Genomic DNA, 25894 nt, shown 5'->3' with positions numbered 1-25894 from the left:
ATGAATACATTCATATTGGAGGCTTTTTATTTCCAACCTGTTTTGAATCCTTTGTGGAACAGTCTAAGTACAGTGTGGCTGCTTCTTCACAAGGAATCCCCAAAAGTCCCTAAAGACCTTGTGTCTTAGGTTACAGTGTAAGATGTAACCAAAAGTATGTATTCTATCACCATCTCTTAAAACCAGGTGGGGCAGGGTTCTTTGTCTCTTGCAGACACATCCCTGATAACTCTCTCCGGGGGATATCTTCTGTTAATGGGCCATCCAGCCTCACTGCATGACTCCTAAAATTACATCATCCCATTGTGAGATGCTCCACCCAGAGGGAGGAACCAAGCATTCCTACCTGGATATACTCTGAGGTGTGGAACACCACAATGAGCCCTCACCTACTGGATTCCCAGAGGACAAGAGCTATATAACCACCACTGGACCTTCAGAGGAAGACCAGACCCTTCTACAGGATCACTGCTTCTACAGAACCGTATCTGCCACTTCAAAGAGGACTGCAGCCACCCCTTAATCAGACTGCTACCACCACCCTGCCTGACAGGGTGTCAGGTCATATCCTGACTCTGTCAGGTTAAGCCAGTATTTCTGTATTATGGCCTTGTTATATATACTAGTAAAGAACTGTTACTCCTATTTCTCATATAACTGCCTGAAAGCCCCTTAATTTCAAAATTATAATAATTTGGAGGGAAGGGGGTTACATTTTCCATTCCAAGGGAGGCTCCTGCCTTCCTTAGCAGACACCTGTCTTTTAAACCAAGACACCTTGTGAAGGTAAGGTATTGAACTGGACTAGGCAGGATTCAGCAGCTGGTGGCCACTTCCATCTATGTGTCATGAGCAAGTCTCAGCCCCTCGTGCACAGGAATTACCTTGGTGACGGACGGAAGTGCCGGCAGCCAGAGCCTCTTGCTCGGTGCACGTGGAAAGCCGACGGCTCTGCGCAGGTAGCGGTCGTGGATCTCACAGGAGCGCAGCACAGACAGAGCACAGGCAATGGCGTACCCACCCCAGTTAGAGACCCCTGCAAAGAGTGACACTGAAACCACACTGCAAAAATTGGCTGCTTAGTGTCCAGAGGGCGTCAGAGCCACCTGGGTTAGGAACAGAGAAATCTGAGCCCAAGAACAATGTGGACCATCCAGTTCACAAGTTGGTCCTTGCTGAACACCTCTCTCTCACTGTGAATTTTATTTCATGCTGGTGTATAAGAGAATTTTAACTGTAACATTCAAATTTAGTTGAATATTAAGAATGTACATTTGTCCTTGAGTGATTATTGAAAGAACTTATCTCTTTGTAAAGGAGCAATATGACTAATTTATGCCTGATATGAGCACACTCACAGAAGTTTATCAATTATACTGAAAATTTGTATGTGCACAGACATTTTATTTCCCACACAGATCATTTCTGCAGTCTTCCTTATTGATTTTTGTTATTGAGTAACCTGGTCTAGTGAAAGGTTTCCTGCCCATGGCAGGACGAGTAGGAACTGGATGATCTTCAAAGTTCATTCAAACCCAAGCCATTTTTGGATGGATTCTATGGTTCTGTGATTTTATATGATGTGTGATTTTTCAAGAATACTCAGGATTTGCCCTATTTCCAATTAAATACACTTTGTTCATTGAACATTCTCAATTTTCAGTCAGTTCTTCTGAAGCAACAGGTGCTTAACTCTTCAGAAAATGTACATAATACTGAGATAGATTAGTTTGCCAGGGAAAAGACAAATGTTTCCTTGTCAGTTCTATTCTCAAACACCAGCTACTCTCCCACCCCACCAAAAATCCCTTACCAGCTACAACAGTAAAATCAGCTTCAACATCACAAGCTATAACATCTCCATTTTTTATGTGCTTCTTTACAGCATCTTTTACTTTGCCCATTCCTAATTCATTTCCTCCATCTCCAACACCTTTATAAAAGAGAAGAAGACAAAATGCATATGAACACAGCATATAACTGACAATCCCTCTAGAAGGCATCCAGTGTCTTCCCCACGGTTGCTGTGACAGTTCACAGCTCCATATGAGATGGTTTATCCGTTTTCATCCACAGTGCCTAAAAACAGAAGACTGTGAATGAAATAGCTGAAAGCATCATCTATTACATGCCAGCCTCTAGGTTTATACAAGCAATGTACACTGTACATTGCATGCATACAAAAGAGATCAAAACTATCAAGTGGTTGTGAACTGCAGACAGAATTAAGAGAATAAACTTTGCTTATGGAAGGACTTATGTAAGCGTTCTACGTACTGCATTATCACAAGTACATCAGCACAAACAGAGAGAGAAGATAGAAAATTAAACCCAAATAAACCTGAGAAATTAGCTAGCAATTCTATAATACAGCAAGCATAGAAAACTTTGGCTTGTTACAAGCTTTAATTAAAAAAAACCAGAATAGAAATAATAACTATTGCAGAAAGACAAGCAGAAATATACATAAGGATTTGGGCAGAAGTAGGCCTGACTGCACTGCCCATCTGTTTGATACAGATCACTAATGTGCCGCAGTACACAGAGCCCAGCCCTGTGTACTATTACTGTTTTCATTTTCCACAGTCATTTACCAAAATGATAGCTAGTCTTTATTTTTTAAAGTGCTCTTATGTACTGGATGTGGGGCCTTGATTTTTGTTGCACAAATAGAAATACTGTGTATTTGTCTTAGTGATTTTAGTGAAATTAGTAGGATCTATGTAATTTCAGAAAAATTCTGGGCAACCCTATATTTAGGACATAAAGTTGTCAGATGTCATTTAGGGACCTGGAGATGAGGGTAACATATAAACTACCAGTTTACATAAAAGCTGGATAGCACCTCTAGTCTCTCATCAATATATTAAAAACATACTAAAAAATTTCATCTATTTAGTTGGAAACTAAAATTTCTCTTTCATCTGTTAGTCTGAATGGCATTGTCTTCAATTTGAAGATTTTACAGAAAAGTCCTAGACAATGTCTGTGAAACAGAACAGTGAAGAGCTCCAAGTCCTCGCTGTGATGTATCAGATTTGAATTTGAAATATGACTGTGCTCTAATGCATAGCATGTGTTACAGGAGAGAAATTACAATATTTATAATTTACACTTCAGCCCTGAAAACTGGTAAATTTAACACTTTTAGTTACTGCATAAATATCTCGTGTCTGTAGCAAATTTCTTCTTTAAGTGCAATGGAAAGTTATTTCACAGCAGCAATTTTTTATTTGATTCCTTAAGTCTATCCAGTCAAGTGGGGCATAACTGAGTGACACATAGCTTACATAAAAGGATTTGCCATGGAACAGCTACTCTTTTTTATCTTTAATAATCTGCTCACATTTATTTCACCATTGGGAGTTAATGGTGCTTTCAAAAATCTGTTCATTGGTAGTACTTTTCAAACAGGTATTGATTCGATCCTGGTGCTTCTATCCTCATATATAAATATGGAAGTTCTGCTTTGTAAGAATTGCACACAATGTTCTGATTTTTCTTATGCTCAAAAGTTTTGCTCCTAATATTCTTTTAAAAGGCTAAGATGAATTTCTTGTCCCATGAAGATAACCAACAGTTTCTTTAACTGAAAGGTATCCACTGCTCAGGGCTTTTTCTGTCAGTCCTGCTTTGCTTTTCTTGTCTTTGTGGGAGTCCTGTCACCAGGATGGCAGCACAATTAGGAGATCTACTGCTGTGGATGTATCCCATTTGTGTGACACTGGGAGGAAAAGAACACCCCACTGAAAAGTCTCCTGTCCCATCTGTTTTCTTCTTCCTCCACACATTGCCAGAGAACTCTTTTACTGTAGACCTCCAGAGTGAAATTCACCTGTGCAAACACAGCCATCCACACATGAGCCAGTCAGTTACACTGCTTTTAAAGTCAGCAGAAAGAAACACTCCCTTCACACATTCAGTTCATCTCACCCCAAGGCAAACATCTCAAATATAGATGTCTGAAAATAGGCAAGATACATCCTCTTCTAAAGGCCCAATTGCTTTCCAGGCAAAGGAAAAATAGTTCTGCTGGATCTTCCATGCATGTTCCCACTGACTACATTGTTTTCTGAAACTACATTCATGAAATATGCAGGAGATGCCAGTCTTCTGTGCTAAAAATCTTTATGAAAGGGAAATGTGTGACCCCATTTTTTCATGCAGTACTTTGGAAAGCTTTTAATTAGCTCCTATATAAATAGCATATAGCTATGTCAATTGTATGACAGCTGAAAAAAGTAATATGTGGTTCCAGTACATCTCCTAATCTTTCATTTCAGTCTTATGTGGAAGATTAGTCCCTTCCAAACTCAGCCTTTCATGTTTTCTTACTCTGTGAATTCCTCAAGGCTGCTCCTTACTCCCTGAGTTTTTAGGATGTCAGTACCCATACAATTGTAGGCATTGCTCATGCTTTGCCTGTGGTCAAACTACCAGATCATATTTTTTTTAAAACACAGATCTTGTTTTAAATGGAACTTGACAGCAATTAATCAGCATGTAACAAATGCTCTAACATTTCCCCTCTCCACCTACTGACACAGTGGCTCTTGCCACGGAGCATACTATATAAAGAACTTCTGTAGGCTGAAAACTTGATCTTTCTAGTATTCTAGCCCATAAGGCTATTCGAGTACTCCACCCTAATGATGTACAATGTTTGCATTTATTTTGGAACCAGTCATATGCCTACAAATTCCTACTTACCATAAAGAAAGTTGAAGATAGCCCCACCAGAAAAAAATTTATCCTCATCAGTAGCAATACACTGCTATCAGTAATGGGACAAGACACAAAGGCCACAGCCCAGTGGCTAAGTTAAACTAAGCTTTGCAGAAACGCATTGAAAAACCCAACAGCCAACCCAAGAAATTGCTGCCCAATTACAAAAAACAGACACAAAAAATTAGTGTGATAAGCAAAACAAGAAATGTTAACTAGGTAACAGACAGTGTAAGAAACAATTACATTTTTTTTCTATAGATACTCAATTAGTTCCCCAGAGCAGAATACCCACATACACAAATGCTGTGGGAGATGAGAGCAGATTCCTTCATTGTCCTTTGAAGCCTCCGACTTGTTAAACTATTTTCTATGCAGATATCTCTTTAGAGAAAGTTCACAGCACTGAGACATAGTGAATCTGAATAACTGCTTTTCTTCTTTTTCACAAGCCTGTGGTATTTTTTATTAATTACAATTTGTAGAATATTTGAATATTCAGAGAATGTTTGAAACTACATTCTGCTGAATAGATTCAAATTCTCAGCTGGCAGAACATTCCTAACTCCAGCAAATGAATAATATACCTTGAGCTGCTGAGGGAGATATTTGAAGAGATTAGGGTATTTTTACTAAAGGAATCAGGTTGTGATGTTATGTAAGTAGCTGGAGAGATCAAGTTCTTGTATCAACAACCTAAAATCAGGGACAAGAGTTGAAACTAACAGCAGCAGATAAAGCTCTGAGGCATTTTGCCAGACATCTTTACAAAACAGAGCTTTTCCTATACTTAATCAGTCAATCTTTGTTGAGATTGCCAAGACAGTGCCATCTAGAGTGCTTCCTTTTGAATGTTGGAAGGTATTTCTTATGAATACGAAAAAAACTGAATTAAATCTAAATACAAAGTATTGCAAATTTTACAATAATAAAAAAATCAGTGAAGTCCTCTGCTACACAGCTTTTAAATGATACCAATACAGTGAAATCAGACCATGAATTAACTCTGCAGAAGCTCTCTAAATTGTGGAAACATTTGAAAAAACAATGAAACCGAGAAGCCAAAGTTCCCATACTTTTGGTAACACTTAGAAGCAAGTCCACAGCACTATAAGAAGAAAAAAAGCTAAATTAGCAGACATGTTCTGATGTGGCAGTCTGGCCTGGGTACTTATTTCCAATTTAATTTTAATATTTATAGAGATTATATATCTCCAAAACTCTCATTTGGGGCCACACATGGTAGCAGGAAGCATTTGATTGTACAAGGATGTTGTACAATGGTCTATGGCATATTTTTTCAAAACCAGATATGAATAAGTTTTCAAGAAAAAAAGGTTTATTGCCTAAAGAGAGGAGCAGCATGTTGACAAAAGCATTCTTGTTAGAGGGACTAGCAAAGGGCAATGTTGTTTTGGTGGGAAGGACAAGGCACTCCTTTAAGGATTCTTACTGTACACACATATTTTGTTAGAGAAGGCACTATTATAATAGATGCAAGTATGTAATTCCTGCTTAAAGGGATGTACTGCTAAAGACAATATAAACAAAGATTCTATCCAGATTGCTGATTTAACTTAGGTGTAACAATCATAAACCCAATACTTTAATAAGTAATGTTACCATCCAATAACCATTTACTTTCTATGCTGCCTTTAACACATAAAATACAGAATGGATTCACTATTAAAAACTCCACTTAGAGTGTATGTACATACACTTATGTACAGGTAATACACCTGGTCTTGCTTTTTTTCCCTTAAATAACTTTGAAATCAACTTTTTTTTTTTTTTTTGCCTGTGAGAATCCTTTCATAGAAACTTGCATTTTTCTCCAGCAATGGTCTCTTCAAATTCAACCAACAAATGGCTGTAGCCTGAAAGCAGCTACTCAGCACCTGCCTCCTGCTCCCCTTCACTACCACTAAGAGGTCCTGTTTTGTGCTTCTCTTGCTTCTGAGAAATCACACAAACTCACACTTACCTGTTGTTGTGACCCCTGGAATGGTTTGTGCAGCTAAAAATAGTTCATCTATGGGATCCACAAGATGTTTAATGTTAACTTTCCTGGCATTGTAATAATTGCCATCAGCAGCCATCCCAGCACGCTCTATTGCTACCAGGTGATCAAATCTGGTTAGAGGTGAATGAAAAAACAGAGGGGAAAAGTCAAAGCTGTGATTTTCACATGAAAATTCTTCTGTTGGCTGCTTGTGCTTGGTTCTACTTCTTGACCATTTGGGATTCAAGGTAAAACTTGGATACTGTTTTGTTATTTCTGAATGTAGTTCTCTATGGGGGTTTTATTCAAAGGTTAGTTCAGGTTTTTTTTAATAGCTTTAGTGCAGCTCCCCCAAACCACATTTGCTATCAAGAAATGGAGAAGTTCATGCAATCCTCCTAGCCAGCAATCGTTTGGGTCAGCCATCTGGCCTGCCTCTGTTCCACATTAAAGCAGGTGGTATCTTGTAAAATATTAATGCACTTGCACTCTGCAAGTGTATTCAAAGAAAACAAAAAAGTGGAAAATTCATGATCATCTAAATCCTTGTTAGCGCAAATATATTTTCTGCTTAAAGTACATTGCTTGACAAATATTCAACTCTTTCTAGTTAGGCAATGTTTGGGTTTGGGTCTTTAGATTTGGGGGATTTATTTTTTAAGTGTATGGCTATTTTGTTGGTTATGAAAGCAGGCAGATGTGCTGCGGCTCTCCTACATTTTAAGTAGAATTTTAGTACTCAGTTCTGCCACTGTATGTTAGAATTAAGTTATTTTGCTTCTGTTTCTCCAATTTTACTGTCAAGAGATTACTAACTCTGCTGAATTACTTAATGTTCTTGTGGGTGGGTATCTACAGTGATTCCAGAGACCTTCAGCAGGTTAGTTGTCTACCTAAAAAATTAATTCAGCTTTTTGGGACTAAGAGACCAATTTAAATAGAATCTGCCTGTACTTTTATTAAGGCTAGATATAAAAGACATTTTTAAAACAATACACAAAAAATGAAAACAGTATCATGCATACTATTACAGTACACACTAACCTGTGGAAAGAAATGGGAATTGAATAAGCTAATGAAGCAAATACCAGGGTGAAAGACCTTTTTATTAAAGAATACAAACTGAAGGCAACTACATTAAAATACTTTACGAGGAAAGATGAATAAAAATGAGCAATGTATGCCTACTTCAAGGAAATTTAAGTTGCCTGCTAAGTAATGAAATGAGCAAACAGCTACTTAGCAAATTCTCCAGTGCATTAACCCTAATCACACCATTACAAACACACAAGACTTTATTAAGTCAGGTCATATTCCCCAGTTGTCATACTAGAGCTAGAAAATGAACACACTCCAAAGCTCTTTTCTTAGCTCTTTCACTGATTTTGATATAATACTTTTTGATCTTCTCACTGATTTAAAAATTGGTAAAATAATATATAGTGTGTGTATATATATTTCCAGAATAACAGCTGAAAAACTTTTAGAAATTTTTTGAAGGAAAAGAGCTATTGGTATATGAAGAATTGTTTCCTTTTTGTACCCCAGAAGTGCATAATTGCAGAATAATGTGGAATTCTGTACTCTGTGTGTGGTCCAATAACAGCATTTGGCTTCAAAGTTTGTTCTGCTCATTCCAAGTCTTAAGGATTTACTTGTAGCCGTTGTGCCTTCTCAGACCATGGTCCTTATTTTTATTTTAATTTTGCACAGTAGAGGTGTGACCCATTCTCAGAAACTGAATACGTACCTAGGTCTTCCAGGATTCCCATTCTCACACAAAAACATTAAAGCTGAATCAGCATTTTCCCTTTGATAACTCAGTAGAGGGATGGGTTTCTTCAGGATTCCTACAGGAAAGCAAAATGAAATTCAGATACTAAATACTTTTCCTTTTGTTTGATGTGTGTTTGAGTGAATTAAAAAAAAAAAAAAAGAAAGCAAAATTGCTAGAACAGTAAGAATTAAAATCAAGAACTTCATACAATTCTTGATGATCTCCCTATATCCTTATTTTAATTTAAACTTGTTTCAACGTAAATGCTATTAAATGGGACCTTGAGGTAGAAAACAGGTCTACAAGAATAAGAACAGACATCCAGAATTTATCCCAAGCAACTCATCCAGAATCAGTACCCAGATATGTACACATTAACTTGATGCCAGCTAGGTTTAACAAAATGTCATCATAGCAATGCTGAGCAGAGGTTCGAGGATGAATTCTGATTCATTCTCTGGGGAAAAAAAACTCCTGTACTAAGTGACACATTAAAACTGAAGCAAACCTTGGCTCAAATTAGAAAGATAAAAACTGAAAAAACCCGTGTCTCTTACCTAGTTGAACAGCTTCTTCCATAACCTTTTTATTCAGATCCATGGCTCGCTGATCTGTAACTATGGCAACCTGCTTCTCCAAGGCCTGCAGCATAGCTGCGATGGCAAGGGCCCCCGGGGGGCCGTCGTTCTCCTCGGGCGGCTCGTGGGTGCAGTGGGTGGGAAATCCCGTTGTTATCAGCACGGAGCCAGCGTGGGACAGGGCCAGGCAGGCCGCCAGCAGCTCCCCCTGGCGCTGCAGGTGCACGATGCCCCGCTCTCCTAGACAAGTGGTTTCAAAGAGAGCGGTACACTTGTGTGTATCACTCTCCTGTCGAAGTTCCCTCTGGGTGAAAGTATATACTTTAGTGACATAAAATGGGTTAAAAAAAAGAGAGGAAAAACTTCTGGTCAAGGCAGGAATTGGGGTAATTTCCTCAGGAAACCTAAGAAGATGTAGGATATGAGTAATGAAGATAATGGGCTGTTCTTACAGGTTAAGAATGTCCAATTTTGAAAATTATTATAACTAGCATTTCTAGGTATGAGTGCAAATAGCTTTTTCTGAGAGCTTATTGCATATTGTTTCCTTTCCTTTGGCCCTCTGCTTTCCTTTGACAGTCTTGCTAGACCAGGTTTAGCTACTGAAGCTAGACGGCAACTCAACATCCCACACCTTAGTTCTAATGCAGACCTCAGATGTGTAAGCTGCTCCTTTGTCTCTATTTAACACCATCCACTTCGAGAAGAGCTAATTCCCAAATAATGTCACTTAATGAAATGATTAACCTCAGAAGTGAGGCTTCAGAGACATTGTAAGTTACCTGGGGACTTCTTAAACTCAATGAATACAGTGGTATCCAGGGGACTACTAGAAGTTCTTGTAACACTTCATGTAGTAGAGAACCATGTTATCAGACCTTGAGAAACAGGTGAATATTAACAGAAGTCTCTTCTCATGGGTCAGTCCCTAAATAGGCAACACTGTTTTCTGTGTATGGCTTTCATTGTTCAAACACTTCCTATCCCATGTCCCTTCCCTGTCACTTGGAAAAAAGTTCACAGCTCAGTTCTTTCGATTTGCTAGCACTCAAGAAAAGCATGAATACCAGCATGATGGGCTCATAGAGATAAGTCTTCATTGCTGTTTTCCAATCTCCTCACATCTTCATCCTTCTCTCTCCCCTCATCCCCACATTTTCCTCTTTTTGTCCTCAGTTTCCCCTTTGGCATTTATCCCTCTGTTCCTCCTAAATAACACACAGGCAATACACAGATAATGGATAGAGAAAAATGTTCAGAACAAAACTTAGCATAAGCAGAATATAAGTCTCTGAGAAGCGGGGTATACTGACTGACACAAAGTACTGTACTCTCCTTTAGCAATAAAATGAGCTAACTCTTAAGTTAGGTCCTGTATTTCTGCAGAGCGTGGCACTGTGCCAAGCCAACTCCAGAGAGTGGGAAAGGAGAGGCCTTGTGAGTAAAAATAAACAGACCCAAATGTATGCACACAGCCCAAACCCGGAGCTTGGGAGTGCTGGGCGTAAGCTGTTTTCCACTACTGCCTACAGAGGATTTCAGAAAATTTATGGCACACTGAGCTCAGACTTTACAGTAGCCAGAGGGGACTAACTCAGTGTGTATTTTAGGAATGGTTGCACTACTCAGTTTGCCTTTGCTTCCCTCTCTTCCTTGTACACACAGGCAGCCCTACCTACACAACCAGCCACTACCTTCTGTGGTGACATGGTCACTGATAGATATGTCAGCAGAAATTAAGATAATTCCACCCTTCAGAGAGCAGTGTTTGAAAAACACATGCAACTACTAGAATTTTCTGGTAAGAGCACAGTAGTCGTGAATATATGTAAAGAAATGTGCTATTTACTCTACAGCGAACACCCATGTAGCTGTTACCAGCAAGCTGAGGTGCCCTGTACTTTACATACCAATTTCAGTTTTATTCTGTAACAGTTCTTACTCCCTGGGGACTCTCCAGTCTGCTGTAAACATCAGTGCTCCTGTGATGTTTGAGAGCATACAGTCATCAAGATCAGATACTCCACTACCCACAATGAATGGTTTGGGCCAGACTCTGATATTAACTACACTAACAGAAAATATAAGACCTAGTTATATAAACTCACTGCATTCCACAAAGAATTCGTAAAACCACCTTTAGATTCTTACTGTGTTCTTGAATTTTAAATATGTAGGCAGGTTAGGTGGTATCTACCCCACAACGAATGCATTAAAGGGAGACAGTTTTTGTTTATACCTGGATCTATTCCAATTAGAGTCTCTAGAGTCTTTATCTTCTGTGCTGCTTCTGCTGACACAATACTGAAATGCAGAGGATCTTGAGAGATGCAGTGGACCTGTGGGACTCCTCCTAAGGATCTGACATTGTCATTCTTCAGGTCGGTAATGAACATGCAGCCAGGAGAATGAGTAAAAGCTAATGGAGCACCTAAAATGAGTGAAAAAGCTTCAGTTAAATGTTATTATTAAATAATGAATTATCAGGATGGTAAAATTTCGAAAAGCTACTTCATATAACAACAGAGTCCCTGACTGATGACACTTATAAAAATAGGTTATATTTTAAATTACACTGCAGTAATTAATACACTTTGAGAAAGAAATATATGCCTGTACATCTGAAAATGTTTTCACTTTTAAAAAGCTCACATGGGTAGTTGAGTTTTTTCCCCAATGTTCTCTTTGGTCTAAACTTGAGGCAATCTAAGAACAGAACTCTGGTGCCCTCCCAAAAGGTCTGTCATGATGGTGTTTATCTTCCCAAGTCACCATTACATGTGACAGGGCCCTGCTGCCCTGGAGATGGCAAAACACCTGCCTGCCCATGGGAAGCAGTGAATTAATTCCCTGTTTTGCTCTCTTTGAATGCATGGCTTTTGCTTTCCCTACGAAACTCTCTTTATCTCAACCCATGCATTTTCCAGCTTTTACCCTTCCAATTTTCTCCCCAGTCCTGCTGACTGGGGCTAAACCACAACCACTGTAAACTGGCAAAGAGTAATGACAAAAGGGGACCAGTAAGCCTTAGCAAAAGAAATATGAGTAGCCTCTAAAACCCTGGAGAAAAATAAGCTACTTTATACCTGACAGCATAGTAGCTCCCTAAGCTGAAAATATTTCCTGTCTTTATACTGATTCCAGAAGTCTGGATCTAGGTAATACTTGATTTGGCAAAATTGGTACATGGTTAGGTAAATCTCAACTGATATACTTAAACAAGCAAATCTTCACTTGGTTGGGAGGGTGAAAATAAAGATATTTCTTTACTAAGTATATATGTAATTGGTTTGAGCTGTATCTGCTGGGACTCGATGGCTAGCAATTTAAAGCACCTGGGGAACATGGTTGTTAAGGTTTACTAGACCTCATTGAACCCTGTGAGCAGACAATTTTTTGTGACAAGCTAGCAGATTCACCTAAAGTATGGGTACTGACAGTATGGCAGACTTTTAACTACCTAGCTGAGAAAGTAGCACAGCAAAATAAAAACTGTCAAAAATTTCCTGGAAGGCACTAATGACAACTGGTTATAATATAGAAAATGGAGAAATAAACAAGAGTGAAAGTCAGTTCCAGGCAAGGGCAGGATAGACAGTCACTTTGGGCAACAGGTTGGAGAGACATCTGCCATTTTTTTCTCTCTTTTCCCTACAACAAGGATGCATGAGGAAGATAAATAGGTTTGCTGAAGAATACAGGAAAGAGCAGGATTTTCAGCACAGATTTGGGACTGGAGAAAAGAGATTGGATGTAAGAAAGAAAAAGAAGTCTCTTCTGTTAAAGCTGAACATATTTAGAGCAGGTGTTGAGAGAAGTTCAGACAAACATCTCTAAGAAACCATGAAGATCCTGCAAGGAGAGAAGGACAAAGCAGATGGCCTCCCAAGGCTCTCCCAATTATATTGCCTATGATTGTTAAGCTTCTTTTTCAGTAAGAATGAAAATGCAGTATTTCATTCCACTCTAGTGACTTAGAGAAGTATATAATACCGTTACTATGGTTTTGTTGCATTTTCTTGCCCTTTGTGCTCATGCCTCCATAAATGACTGCACACAGTGCAGAAACACTCTGTGCAGAGGAGAAAGTTTCATTTATGTAAAGTGTGTCACATTTACTTAATTTTGGAAAAAACGAAAAGCTCAACATTCTCCATGAGATACTTAAGAACTCTTTTCCACGTCAATCAATTTTCTAGCTCTTGACAACATTTTGGAATGATTTCTGGCTTCTCTTTATTTTTTTCTTTCTTTTTTTTTTTTCTTTTTTCCTTTGCTATTGCTTTAATGTAGTACAAAATAATATTTCAAAAGAAAGAAGCTTAAAAATGAATGCCTTTAAACTTCTTGTTTTTTACAATGCTTAAAAAGATGTTTTGATGTTGCCAGAGCTGTAGATTTAAACCTTTAAAATACTCACTCAAAAGTGGTGAAATTTCAGCAGGAATTTTCTTTAAAGTAGAGCTGTATTTCACAACAAAAACTGTCCTTCCAAAGGCTTTTTTGTTGTTTGGTTGGGGTGTTTTTTATCTTACCCTAAAATCAAGCCTGCTAATCAGCCAACTCATCCAGTCTGCTTTTAAAAAAGCAAAATAAAAAAGAGAGAGAGAAAAGAGATTGAAAGATAATTTTAAAAGAGTCTCCAAGCAGCACATACTGCAGTTGATAATTGCTTCTACTCCTGTTACTCCACAGGCCCAAAACACTGGAATATCACCAGGGTGAAGGTGAACTGGATCTCCATAATCTGGTTTAGAAAGATCTTGTATTCCCAGCAGACCTGGAATTGATCAAAAATTAAATCATGAGTGATTCTAATTAAGCAGTAATACTGCAAAGCTGGGGGGTGGACCCCAAACATCATTCAATGACACTGACTTCAGAGTGCAAGAGTGTCAAGTCTGCCTAAAGTGGAACATTTAGTTTGCCTTTGAGAGCATATTCTCAGAGCCTGAGCTGACTTGATTTCCCTTTTTGTACTTGACAACACCAATAAAAATGTATTTACCTTATTTCTGCAACAAAATACAAGCTAGACATTTATGCTGAGTTTCCAAGATAATATAAATCCTCTGGATCAACAGAAGAATTATATTCGTAGCACTGGCAAACAAGAATGAATGATTGCAATGCAAAATGAGTTCTTTCTAGAACACATTTTCTACTGCTTTAACTTCCTATATTCTTTAGCTAGAAAAATGATCAATCTCTCTTTTCCTCTCTGCCTTAGACAAATACATCTCACTCTTAGCTGCCTTTCACTAAATTGTCTTTTATTTCATTCCAACACCTACTTGTAATAATCTGGGTCATTCTAAGTACTCGCTATCTTCCCTTGGTTTTAAATTCTTCAGGTGTTTAAATGTACCACTATCTTTTCTGGAATTAATTTATGTAATTTGTATATATAATAATTTACTCTTTAGTAATGACTTATTACTAGTTCCTCAGACTTAAGTACTCAGATATGTTACTCAAATACATTACTGGAGTGTTGTTTTAACCAAAGACATCTCCTTCCATGCCCTTTCCACGTATGCAGCCCATGACTACCAAACTTCTGACAGCAGGGGGGAATTATTCCTATATATCTTCATATTACAGGTGTTTGTTTGGTTTTGCTCTTTTCCACACAGCCTCCTGTCTTTTTTTTTTCCAGTTTTGGTCAAACTAGATTTTAAAAAAAATCTTGTCATATTTCTATTCATTCTGTCTTAGGTGTTATGCTCATTGTATGCCATCTCAGTATTTTTAAAAATAATGCAGTATTTACTTTCACATTCAACCACTAAGACACGAAACACATCCACACATACTTCTCCCCATGCTGTCAGTCATTGCCACCCTGTCACTGGAATCTCTGACAGCAAGAAAGTATTCACATATAAATGAACCTGCATACATTTCAGAAAAATGTGATTACACTTTTTTTACCAAAACCACCCCTGACATATAACTTACCTACATCCAACAACTATCTTTTATCTAAGAAATCTGTGTGTTCAGATTACTCAACACCTTGTTTTTTCTTTTTTTTTTTCTTCTTTCTTTTTCCTTTTATATTCAGGTTTGTGACCATCAGAAAGGATTAAAACATAATAGATTTAGTGGTACAGGTATTTTAGTCCTACCACTTCCCATGCTTTCCCCCTTCACTTTTATACATAGTCAGGTGTATGAAGAGTGAAAAATGAAAAGCACTGACCAGGGTCACCTATGTGAATTGGTGCTCCATGGGCTTCTTTTAATTCACATGTTGCTAGCACAGCTGCTTCCAACTTGCTTTCAGGAATAGGTCTCATTGTGACTACTAAGTTGCAGTGAAACACAGAAACGCTGTAGCAAGGCACAGATGTCTGGCAGTTCAAAAGAATCCAGTGTTAGCAGGAATACAGAATACTACTTCTAAAATATTAGAATAAATGAATTTAAATCTTTGTGCTGTACTTGAGTTTAGAAAGGCATTCTAACGTTCATTTTGAATCCTTTTGAAAAAATTTCTTAGGATCCCGCATTTTTTTCCTTTAAGAGTCCATCATTTAGCTTCATCGTATAGATCACTAAAATTTTCAACATCATGCATTTCTTGTTTCTGTGCACACAACAAGGTGAGCTCAGTATATGTTGAATATTATCAGAAAACAATGGTGTGTTACCTCTACAGAAAATGAAAACGCTAATAGAAGATTATTGCACAGCTGCAAATCTTCTTGGACTGAATCTACCCTCTGTACTTGAACACAGTGCCCTGTAACACGCCTGGGTGAGCTGCTGCTGATGGCAGTACCCACTTGTACAGAAGCAGCATGCCAGTTCCATACATACAAAATCTTTCATGCCTCTACAAAGGCTCTGGAATTAATAATCCTCACCAACTGGGAGGCTGAAGCACCTTTTCTATTTAGAAATTTCTATTTAGCAGGTCAGCTTTTTAGAAAAAAAAAGTCTGGTATCTGAGTTACAGTTGAACATAAACAAGACATGCAGAGAGCTAGAGCTGTCTAGAAAATGCTCATTTAAAGCCTTTATAATGATAATAATAATCACACCCATCACTGAAGAAACAAACTGTGCAGTTCTTCACAGCATTAATGTGCTATAAACTATAAAATTTTTCCTAATTCTGAAATGCTAAGCAGATACATAGTTCTACTTTTTCTTTAGGCTTGGTAGAAGGACTCACATATGAGATACATTTGCACCTTCATTTTCACCAGGAGCATAGCACAGATTGTGTAAGAGTAACACTGAAAACAACAATAGCCTTCCTCTAGTAGCACAACATCTGAACTAACGGAAAAAGGTATGCAGATATGTACTTTAATGTTCTTAGTACTAAGGGGTTTACTTACTGGAGCCAGAATTACACTAAGACTTCTGTTAACATTAAAATCTACACCATAAACTTTCTGAGCACAGTCATAATTTTCAGTGCTATGGTAGACACCCCCAAGTCTTTGGGAACATCTTCTGTCCCAGAGGCCTGGGTTTGCAGCAAATGTGCAGTTTAAAGGCTCTACTGTCACAGGAAAAATCCAAAATGTGGCTGTCACGCAGAGGAAACTGCTATGGTCATGGTTTATAAAAGGAATATTCCAACTGCAAGAAGGAGCTGGTATGGAGAGCAGGACACACGTAAAGGCATGGTCAGAACAGTGCATGGATCACTGGGTGACACTGAGAGGGCAAACCAGAAAGAATCCAAATGAAATGGCTGCCACAGGAAATGGGGAAAGCTTTGTCACGAAAAATGAATAAAAAAAGAAGACTGGCCTTGCACTGAAATGAGGCTGGGAATATTTTACTCTGGACTTTGATGCTCTCAGCACTAGCACATGCCTTAAGTTACTATGTAGGTAGAGAAAAACGGTTCTGATTTGAACAATAGGTATATGCACCTAATGTGAATACAGGCAAAACTCACAGGCAAAATTACAATAAAGACTATGTGTGTGCATATACTTACTTTGTACATGCTTACATTACATTTTTGCTCAGCGTTTCTTATAGGAATGCCAGCTTTTTGGACTGCTTTTTCAAAAGAGAAGCTGCAGCCTAAATAAAAAGTCACCATGTCCTTGAGTTGTTCAGAATACTCCTTAAGGCTTTTCAGTGATCCAGTACAAGCTCCATGCTCATATTTTCTGTACTGTAGGCAGTCAGTTCTAGTGAAATAAGAAGTTATCACAGCTTTATCACATTTTTTGAAAACAAGGTGCATTGGTTGAATTGACATAAACCCAGTGTGAAACCACAAGATACAGCCATTTTTTTTCTGAGTAATAACGAAACAAACACAGGCAAAACCCCCAGAACACCTTATTCTGCACAAAACCAAGCTGGCAAACACAGAATTTTTTCAGTTTTATAGGTAAAGGCCCCTTATGTGTATCTAGCCTCTGGCTTTCAAAAAATAGGAAGCTGGTTTAAGCCACGTTTTTAGTGTTTACTACAGGAGTACATCTTTCAAATTTCAGAGACTCTGCAAGTATCATGCAGACATCATGACCATGTTTCTAGTAAAGAAAAGAAATATAAAACACTAATACTGAATTCTGCAGGCTCAGACTGCAAAATATTTGAAAAATTACACAAGATTTTGCCTTTGGATTAGAGAAATACTTGTAATAGTGACAATTATCATAACATGTTTCTCAAGAACAAGATGATCAGGCTGTTACATACATGGTTTTCACACAGAGGTATAATTCCAAGAAAAGAACCTTGTTCAAAATGTTCAACAGTGTAAGCAGGCTGTTTCCTGAAACCCTCCTAATCACCACTAGCATTCACTGCAGAATATTGACCAGCAGAAATAGTCTGTAGTTACCTGATATCAGAATCACTACTCAGGGAAGGACATTTCCAATCACCTGGTTGACTTCTGTGCAGCAGTGGCAAGGGTCCATCGTTTGCATAGCAGAATTTCTCAAAGTCATCAGCCAGGGACTTGTGCAAAATCACAACATTGGCCTGTTTATAGCCTTAAATTGTGGAAGGTAGTAATGACTGGTTATTAATTCAGCTTTTTGTTTGTGAAACAATAACTTTTCTGTATAAATTTCTTTGGATGGTCCAAAGGAAATTTTTGATTCAGAACTCTGTAATTAGATTAAACCTCCTGAAGTGTCTTAAAAATCATAGCTGGGCCCACTCTACCTGTGAAGTCATTCATGGCTAAAACAGTTGGCAGACATGGGTAGTAGCAGAATATGAAGACACCATAATTATTAAACCTTTCTGTGAATTTATATATAAACATAATTTCTTGTCTAACCTGGGAAATTAGTGTTCTGTAGGAAAATACTTAATTTGCAAATGTTAACCCAGAGCCAAAGAAAGGCTATCACATACCACACTATCACATTTATTTTTCACAACACCAAGATATAAATTCCTGGTATCTTGTTGTTCATAGAACATTCTTTAAAATTTCTTGGCTAGGGAATTTTAATGTGGGCTGCAATTAAACAGATATGATTACAGGTCAGGAATAAACTCTTGACTGTCCACTGAATCTCAGTAATTTCCACTATTTCTAATTTAAAAAAAACCACCTAACATAAACAGAACTGCTACACTTTCTTCACTTGGAAACAGCTTTGATTTAAAAGGTTGTTGACTATTACCATGAAATAGCTTCTAAAGACATTGATATTTTTGGAATGAGTACCACTGAAGAAAGGTCCCATTCATTTATTTAGCATTTATTTTCTTAACAGTAGTAGTTAATACCAATGCCATTTAAATTTTCCTGCATGGAAATATCAGCTGTTCAAATAAGGAGGGGAAATTTGGAGTGCAACTGGTCTGGGGTGTATAAACCCAGCAATTAACAGTCCCTAAATTCTGTACTGATACTCTCTTGAAGAGTTATTACTGTCTGATATCAGGCAGGCGAGTAGGAGGCTGCACAGAAGCACTCACTTTCTTAAATACTGCAGTAGTCTGTCATCAAAGAGGCAATAATTTAGTTGAAATCAATAAGCTTCCTTCAAAGGCTGTAGAAACTGAGCCAAATCTTATTCTTGACCAAAGCTAACAAAGAAATCCAAAGATAGAATTCTATTCCTGATGGAAAAATGCAAAGCAAAGGCTGAGGTAAGCATGTATTTGCATACTGAATTTGTCCACAAACTGCTCTCTTGGGAGTAGTCAGCACAAAAATTCATTTTATTACTAGCAAAAGTTACTAAATACAGAAAGAGATTCTTGCTAAATACAGACAAATATTTTTGCTGAATAAACATACTACATTTAGCACTGAATAAAACACTACATTCAGTTACCCCTCAACTTCATTCCCTGCCATCCATGAGAAATCCACAGGCACTTGCTGCTTTGCTGGTTATATTAATGACTTCTTAAAATTATGGGTTTAGTCAGGGCATTCAATTGACAACACTGATTTTCACATACTAGTTACAGATGACAGACTGAATCTGCAGGCAAATATCGTCCTGATAGCTATCCTTACTTTTTGTACAAATGAAATCCATACCTCCTGATGTATTCACTTGCATTATGGAGCCATTATTATGAATATATTCACAAGCAGAGGTAGTGGGGCTGGATGTGCTGACCAACCCGGGCATTAATTCAACACACTCATGTCCCAGGTCAGAGAAGTTTAGAAAGAGCTTTTAATTTCTTTGGTGAATGACAATGAGGACAGTAAGAAAGAATTGGATAACAACAACATAAGACAGTTGGTTACAATGGTTCTTTTTGTATAATGAAGCTGTTCATGAACTTGTTTTGTATGTCAATAATACTTCTAAAAATGTTAGAACTAATACATTTGAAACTACTGCCGCAATGAATTCATTTAAAAATTCAGTTGGGGCAAACTGCAAATTATTAAAATTATAAAATGTCTTCCATTAGTATTTTCAATTCAGGAACTGATAGAAAAGAAAACCACAATTTCAAAACTCACTACGGTTCTACAAAATGACCTTTAACATTTTTTATCATAGTGCTACTACTGTGCGCACAGCTTTGTTGATCAGCTATTTGCCATGGTATTTTTGTTTCTATTGCTTTTTGAAGTTGATCAGAACGACAGGTTTCTCTGCTTCTGCAGAAGTCCAGCTATGACAGGCAAGACAGAAATTAATCTTCCAGAATGCATTCAGTTATCTGAGTATAAAACTAATTTTTCCCTCCCCCCTTATAATTCCCAGTCTTGCTGAGCCAGAAATCTTCACTTTATGCAACAAATGAAGCAGAAAACCACTTCTGTAACTATATGTCTCTAATTCTTCCCCAAAGCATATTTGATGTGCTAAGTAAAGCAAGGTCTCTGTGAAGAACATAGCAGGTCATCTTACAAATGCGATAATAACATGCAAGCAAAGCCAGATTTGCTTAAAGATTTTTCAAATATTTTCTGCATCCATCATTTCTCAGTGACAATTGGAAGCTTACAAGGTGGTTTCAAAAACTCCCAAGAACATAACATTTTCTTCTGTTTTACCTTAGTGCTTTTGATATTTCTTCAATGCTTCACAAACAAAAAACCACATAGTTATGAATCTAAAATGGAATCACTTTGCACAGAGAGCTGTTAGGCTTACTTACCTTCCGCCATTCCAGAAGTATTACTAATAGTCAGTCTGTTGCATCGAATTATTCTTCTTAGCACATGGGGAAGGAGAGATTTCAAGCCTCCTGTCAAAAGCATCTCTTCATCCTTAACAGAAAGATAATTATAAATTCAAACACAAAGCACTTTTACTTTTTTTTTCACATTTTAAATTCTGATTTTCTGGAGAACTTAGCTTATGTTTCCTCCTTGTGTTCCACCAAAGTTATTATCACAGGGAAATTCTAAGCTGTAACTCAAAAGGGAGATCAAAGTCAAAGGGTTATTTCACTGACATTTTATAACTATATGCAAACTGAATCTTTCAGTAAATTAGCTGGAGACATGCACTTTAACCTTTGGGATAAAATGCAAAATTTTGCTGCCCTATAATGTAAGAAACATTTCTTTCCTCCCTGATATATATTAATTTTCTAGAATATTCCATTTTCCAGAAGTCATTGTAATTTTAAAATTGCAAAAGCACAAATGGATTAACCTACCAAGCTATAATATGTAATATTACTTTTCTGATCAAAATACTTTTAGACACTTAGCAAGGCAACCTTGTGGTAAAGAGAGAACTATATTCAGAAAATGTCACTGTAATACATTTCACATGTATTATGGTTTTCAAATACTAATTATGCAGAAGTGAATACTCCTGTGGCTATTCTTCCACTGGGAAAGCAAACATAGAGATGCTTAAGTCACTTGTCATACAATCTGCAGTAGGTACAGAAATAAGTTTCCTAATTACAATCAATATCTGTCTCTTTTTACTTCTTTTGAAGATTTAAAATGTCATTTTTCTGCAATCCAGACAAAGTTCACACATAGTTTTTCTCTCAACCTCAACTACTAATAACTAAAAAGGGTTTATTATATCACTATCAAGAAAAAGTAAGAGTTAAGTCAGACTAAAATAATAACCTGGCTGCATATGATTTTAACCTTGGTCATTTTTAGGTAAAGAAACTGAACTATCCTCTGGGTAATCAAATTACCAACCTCCAAGTTTTTCTTTAATTCAGAAGAAGCCATTCTTGATGTCATTTATACGAAGTAATAAATATGAGGGAAGCTGTGCTGCTCTTTTTAAAAGATGCTACTAAATTAATGTATAATGAGATGTTACAACCTTCTAGCAAAAGTTAACTTTTCTGTTAAAGGTCCATAGTTTTTGTGCTATAACTATGATAGTACAAAGTTTGTGAGTACACTCTCACAACTGGAGACTGGAGTGGAATAGTGTGAAAATTTATACCTCTGAGCAAGTATTCCATAATTAACTTGAAGAGCAAGTTTTGACTAAAATCATACTTTTATCTTAAGTCTGTCTAATATGTTTCCCAGAGTTTGCAGAGTTTTGAAAGGTTAAGTTAGATGCACTGAAATTTAGAGTAAACTTTGCATCTATCTTAATTCTGAAATCTTTATACAACATTGTCAGCCAAAAAAAGGTCTTTTTTCCTGAACTCCAACTAACTACTTTCTAGCTCTTTTTTGCTGCTTTTACATTATCACTCTGCAGGCTGTACAAAAATAGTCTTCATTACAAAATCATGAACAATTCCAAACACACACTTTAAAGATAACAAGAAGTTGGATATAGAGATGTCGCTGAGCACTAATTCAGGCCTATAAGTATAAATTTAAGATGCACTATTCTTAGAGTAAAGAGAATTTCTAACACCATTCTGGAATGATTCATTCAAGAGATTTCAAACTAAATACAATGATCCTAATAAACATTCCAGACGTGTTCATTAGATTATTTCAGATAATTTTTCTTTATTTCTGAGCATCTTTAAAACCATCTAAATCATCTGTAGGATTGATGGCCTGCTACTGATGAACTCCTAGTTTACTTGGACTTGAAAGACAGTCTGAGTTCAGAAAACTAGTTTGGAACAAAAGCTGTCTTTAGCTCGGTATTTTGTCACAAATACTCTGTTCTGATCTTGGGAAAGCCTGACTGTCCTCTCATAAAGTGTGTGCCCAGCAGCAGAAATGGAAGTACCTATAGGTTTTATCAGCAAACATTTAGGCCCCTAAAAGTTTTTGGTTCATATGATAGCAAGTGGCTGACAAGCTACAGGACTATGAATACCAGTAATGCTGAAATGTCAGCTGTAGATAACATACAGAAGCACCTGGGCCTGTTACTCCTACTTGTGAATAAATATATACTGTTGGTGACTGGTTAGAAAGTGAATAATTTAAACTTTGTATAAGAGCAGTGAGACAAAACTCACCTTCCTGTGGTGATTTTATATAATAACAGTGAAAATTCAATAGGATTAACATTCTGAGTTATAACTTCAGATCACTGTATTTGCTGGACAATATCAGTAATAGATGATGCTATTATTTTTGTTGATTAATTACTAAATTTGGATATACAATAAAAACAGTGAGATGCTCACAGTAAAACCCAGCTTTTGCTATATGACTTGCCCACGAATGGCTGGAAATGCTAGTATGCTATTTCTCTAAGCTAGGAGGCATAGTCAGGTTTAGATCCCCCAACCACCTCTAGAACTTCCTGAAAAATCCTTGGAGCTATCATGACCATGGCATGTTTGGAATGACTGGGGAGAAGCATGGAGATAATTAGGATCTTAAAGCATCTTTTCCATTTTGTCCCATTAGAATGCCTTACGAAGCGTACAGACTGACTTCATGGGGGCCTCAAGCAGCACTCCAAGTAAACAGTCTGAGACAGTGGTTAATCAGTTAGCAGGATCTGTGCCTTGGCAGAGGTTTCTTAGTTGCTTTCACTTTGTTCTGAGATAGTTTCAGATAATCATAGTATCAGTTACCTCGTGGGGGTATGTTGGATCATGACACAAATAAAGACAACATGCAGGGTGTTAAAAAGGCCTTAAGAGAAGAGGGTGGCAGAGCTTTCAAGATGGCTGTTGCGCCTGAAGGCATCCTATGTGCTGTGCCCCCAAAGAGATCCTAAGATCTGGCTTTCCAGTGTGTTGTCTTTAATGGAATGAACATCTAAAGCAGACCAGATAGAATCCTGTGTAAATGGCATTTGAAAATCAGGTCATTGACTGGCTGCATAACGACAAATTCCATACTTAAAGCACCCAGTCCGAAAAAAGACCTTTTTCTAAGTCATGCTGCTCACATCAGACTCCCTGACTTCCAACACCAACAACCAATATAGTAAAGCTTCATAGCTCTGAAGCATCAAGTTTGCTCTTGATGAACACTTAAACATTTGGTTACACATTAGAAGCACAATAAACACTTTTCTTTTTAGAGTTTTCATGAAGATTCAATATATTTCAATTATATCTTGAGTTTTACACACTGAACTTAAATGAATAAGTATTAAAGTACATTGCTGTCTGAGACACTAAGACGGCACTTACTACTGATTTGTGGGCACTACCATATCCTGGTCTGCACTTCCAGATCTTGACAAGGATGATGAAACTTCAAAGCTGGAAAGAGATGAAAATGATGTAAGGAGCTATGTGATCAGGTGGTGATGAGAGGATAGCTTTTGCAAGATCAGTAGTTTACAGAATAATGAATCAATTTGTCAGAAACAATATTGTATTGAAATGACATTATATTATAAAGATATAGATAAATATTAAAGAAAAAAACTCTTCTTTGCATCAAAGTGGCAGTCAGAAAGTACAGGTAAAAGTACAGTACAGTTTTGGTAAAAGTTCTAAACGGATCTGGTTTTAATAAGTAACATAAAATTGTGAGTTGACATCTTCATTCAGTAAATATTTGTGCAGCACCACTTCAGTGGAGTTAAGCGGATACACACTATCTGATTAATTTGGCCCAGATGATTTTCAAAATATCTCATCACCCAGACAATAACAATTTTCAAGAAAGCCAGATTTGGAGGGCAAATATTTTTTTATTTGAAATTGTGATCCCTGGTTGCCATATGAAGTTTTAAGTCATTAACCATTTCTACATGCTGTTCTCAGAGCACTAGTTGAACACGGGTGGCTGAGTGGAAAGATATGCTGATCTTTGCTGAGGTGACTGGAACAGAACTGGTTCTAAGCCTCATTTTCATAACTGATTGTAAAGAATATGCTCTACTTCCCCCAAACTCCACAACTCATGCAAGGAAAAAGGCATGTTGAGAGGAAGACATGAAGCACGAAAAATGTAGTTCCAGACAAGATTTAATAAAGACATTGACCTGTGTTTCAGGTGACTTACATGATGGACAGAGTAGCCTCTTTGCATCTCCCCAGGCTATTCCTTATTTTCTTCCTCTTTGTCTACAGTGCGCCTCTATCTCTGCATCTTTTGCTTCCTGAGCTCAGACCCCTATCTCCATAACTCCAAGCTTGGCTGACCTTTGTTGTACTTGCTTCCTTGGTTTGTCTGACTGCATCCACTGGCAATATGGGAGTTTGGATGCCTTGTCTTCTCTCACTAGGTCTTTTAAATTTATATACTTTCTATATCTCTCAGTTGTACCTTAACCTCTGAACTTTTAATCTTAAATGAGCTTTTCCTCTTCCCAGTGTGAGACAAAACAGTCAAACATCAGATATTATAATACACAATAAATTCACAAATGTTTGCCCAGACTTGTAAGATTTAGACTCCTCTGACCCTACTACGCTCATATGTGTATATGTATCTGTATCTATATATACACCTTTTAATGTTACAGACAGGCTTGGCTTAAGTATAGTTTTTCTAATTATTTCCTTCTTAATTTTTGACAGTGGAACCACCAACCGGCCTTACAAAATGATATATCTTACAAGATACAGTTTATAAAACAGTTTTACAATCTGCAGAACATAAGCTCTTTAGAGAAAAAGAAGGAAGAGCAGTAAGTGAAACATTTTATATTACCTTAGAGCTTTCAAAATGAAAAAGTGAATCTGTAAATTTTGCAGATACTCAAATACGAACATAGATTCTTTACAGGCCCACATTGTAAATTATTAATTACCCAAGAAAATGGAAAAATGTCATTTAAGTGTCAGAAAGATTACACTTTGAGATGCAGTTGGTGGGTCCATACTGCTGTGCTAAACCACACCAGATAAAAAACGAATCAAGAAATTATGTAATAACACAAAGGATTAAAACATTCTTCAGAAGTGTCAGTGTGACTACTTTGCTTTCACACATATCAAGTAAATTAATGAAATAGAAGTAAAAACATAGCATTTCTGTGGTTTCAAAAATGGAATACATGAGAATACACA

General features: G+C 37.2%; 1 protein-coding gene across 12 annotated transcripts in view; it reads right to left on the bottom strand.

The window, feature by feature from the left end:
• DGLUCY (D-glutamate cyclase) overlaps window positions 1-25894 on the bottom strand; it is a 47989-nt gene that overhangs the window by 4695 nt on the left and 17400 nt on the right. For 6 of the 12 annotated variants that reach the window (XM_069018081.1, XM_069018080.1, XM_069018077.1 and 3 more), the window contains 12 exons: window positions 24062-24133; window positions 20666-20777; window positions 17913-18066; window positions 17049-17247; window positions 15288-15438; window positions 13740-13862; window positions 11322-11513; window positions 9062-9322; window positions 8478-8577; window positions 6710-6858; window positions 1814-1933; window positions 885-1036 (listed from right to left, as the gene is read on the bottom strand). In XM_069018081.1, coding sequence (XP_068874182.1) covers window positions 885-1036; window positions 1814-1933; window positions 6710-6858; window positions 8478-8577; window positions 9062-9322; window positions 11322-11513; window positions 13740-13862; window positions 15288-15438; window positions 17049-17247; window positions 17913-18066; window positions 20666-20768 — 1704 coding nt within the window. In that variant the 5' untranslated portion in view covers window positions 20769-20777; window positions 24062-24133. Of the gene's footprint in view, window positions 1-884; window positions 1037-1813; window positions 1934-6709; window positions 6859-8477; window positions 8578-9061; window positions 9323-11321; window positions 11514-13739; window positions 13863-15287; window positions 15439-17048; window positions 17248-17912; window positions 18067-20665; window positions 20778-21680; window positions 21726-24061; window positions 24134-25894 lie in introns of those variants that run through there. The other 6 variants (XM_069018083.1, XM_069018084.1, XM_069018087.1 and 3 more) reach the window with 4 other exon arrangements.

Source organism: Aphelocoma coerulescens, chromosome 5 (assembly GCF_041296385.1).
Source record: "Aphelocoma coerulescens isolate FSJ_1873_10779 chromosome 5, UR_Acoe_1.0, whole genome shotgun sequence".
NCBI lineage: Eukaryota > Metazoa > Chordata > Aves > Passeriformes > Corvidae > Aphelocoma > Aphelocoma coerulescens.
This window is presented reverse-complemented; position numbering and strand designations above follow the sequence as displayed.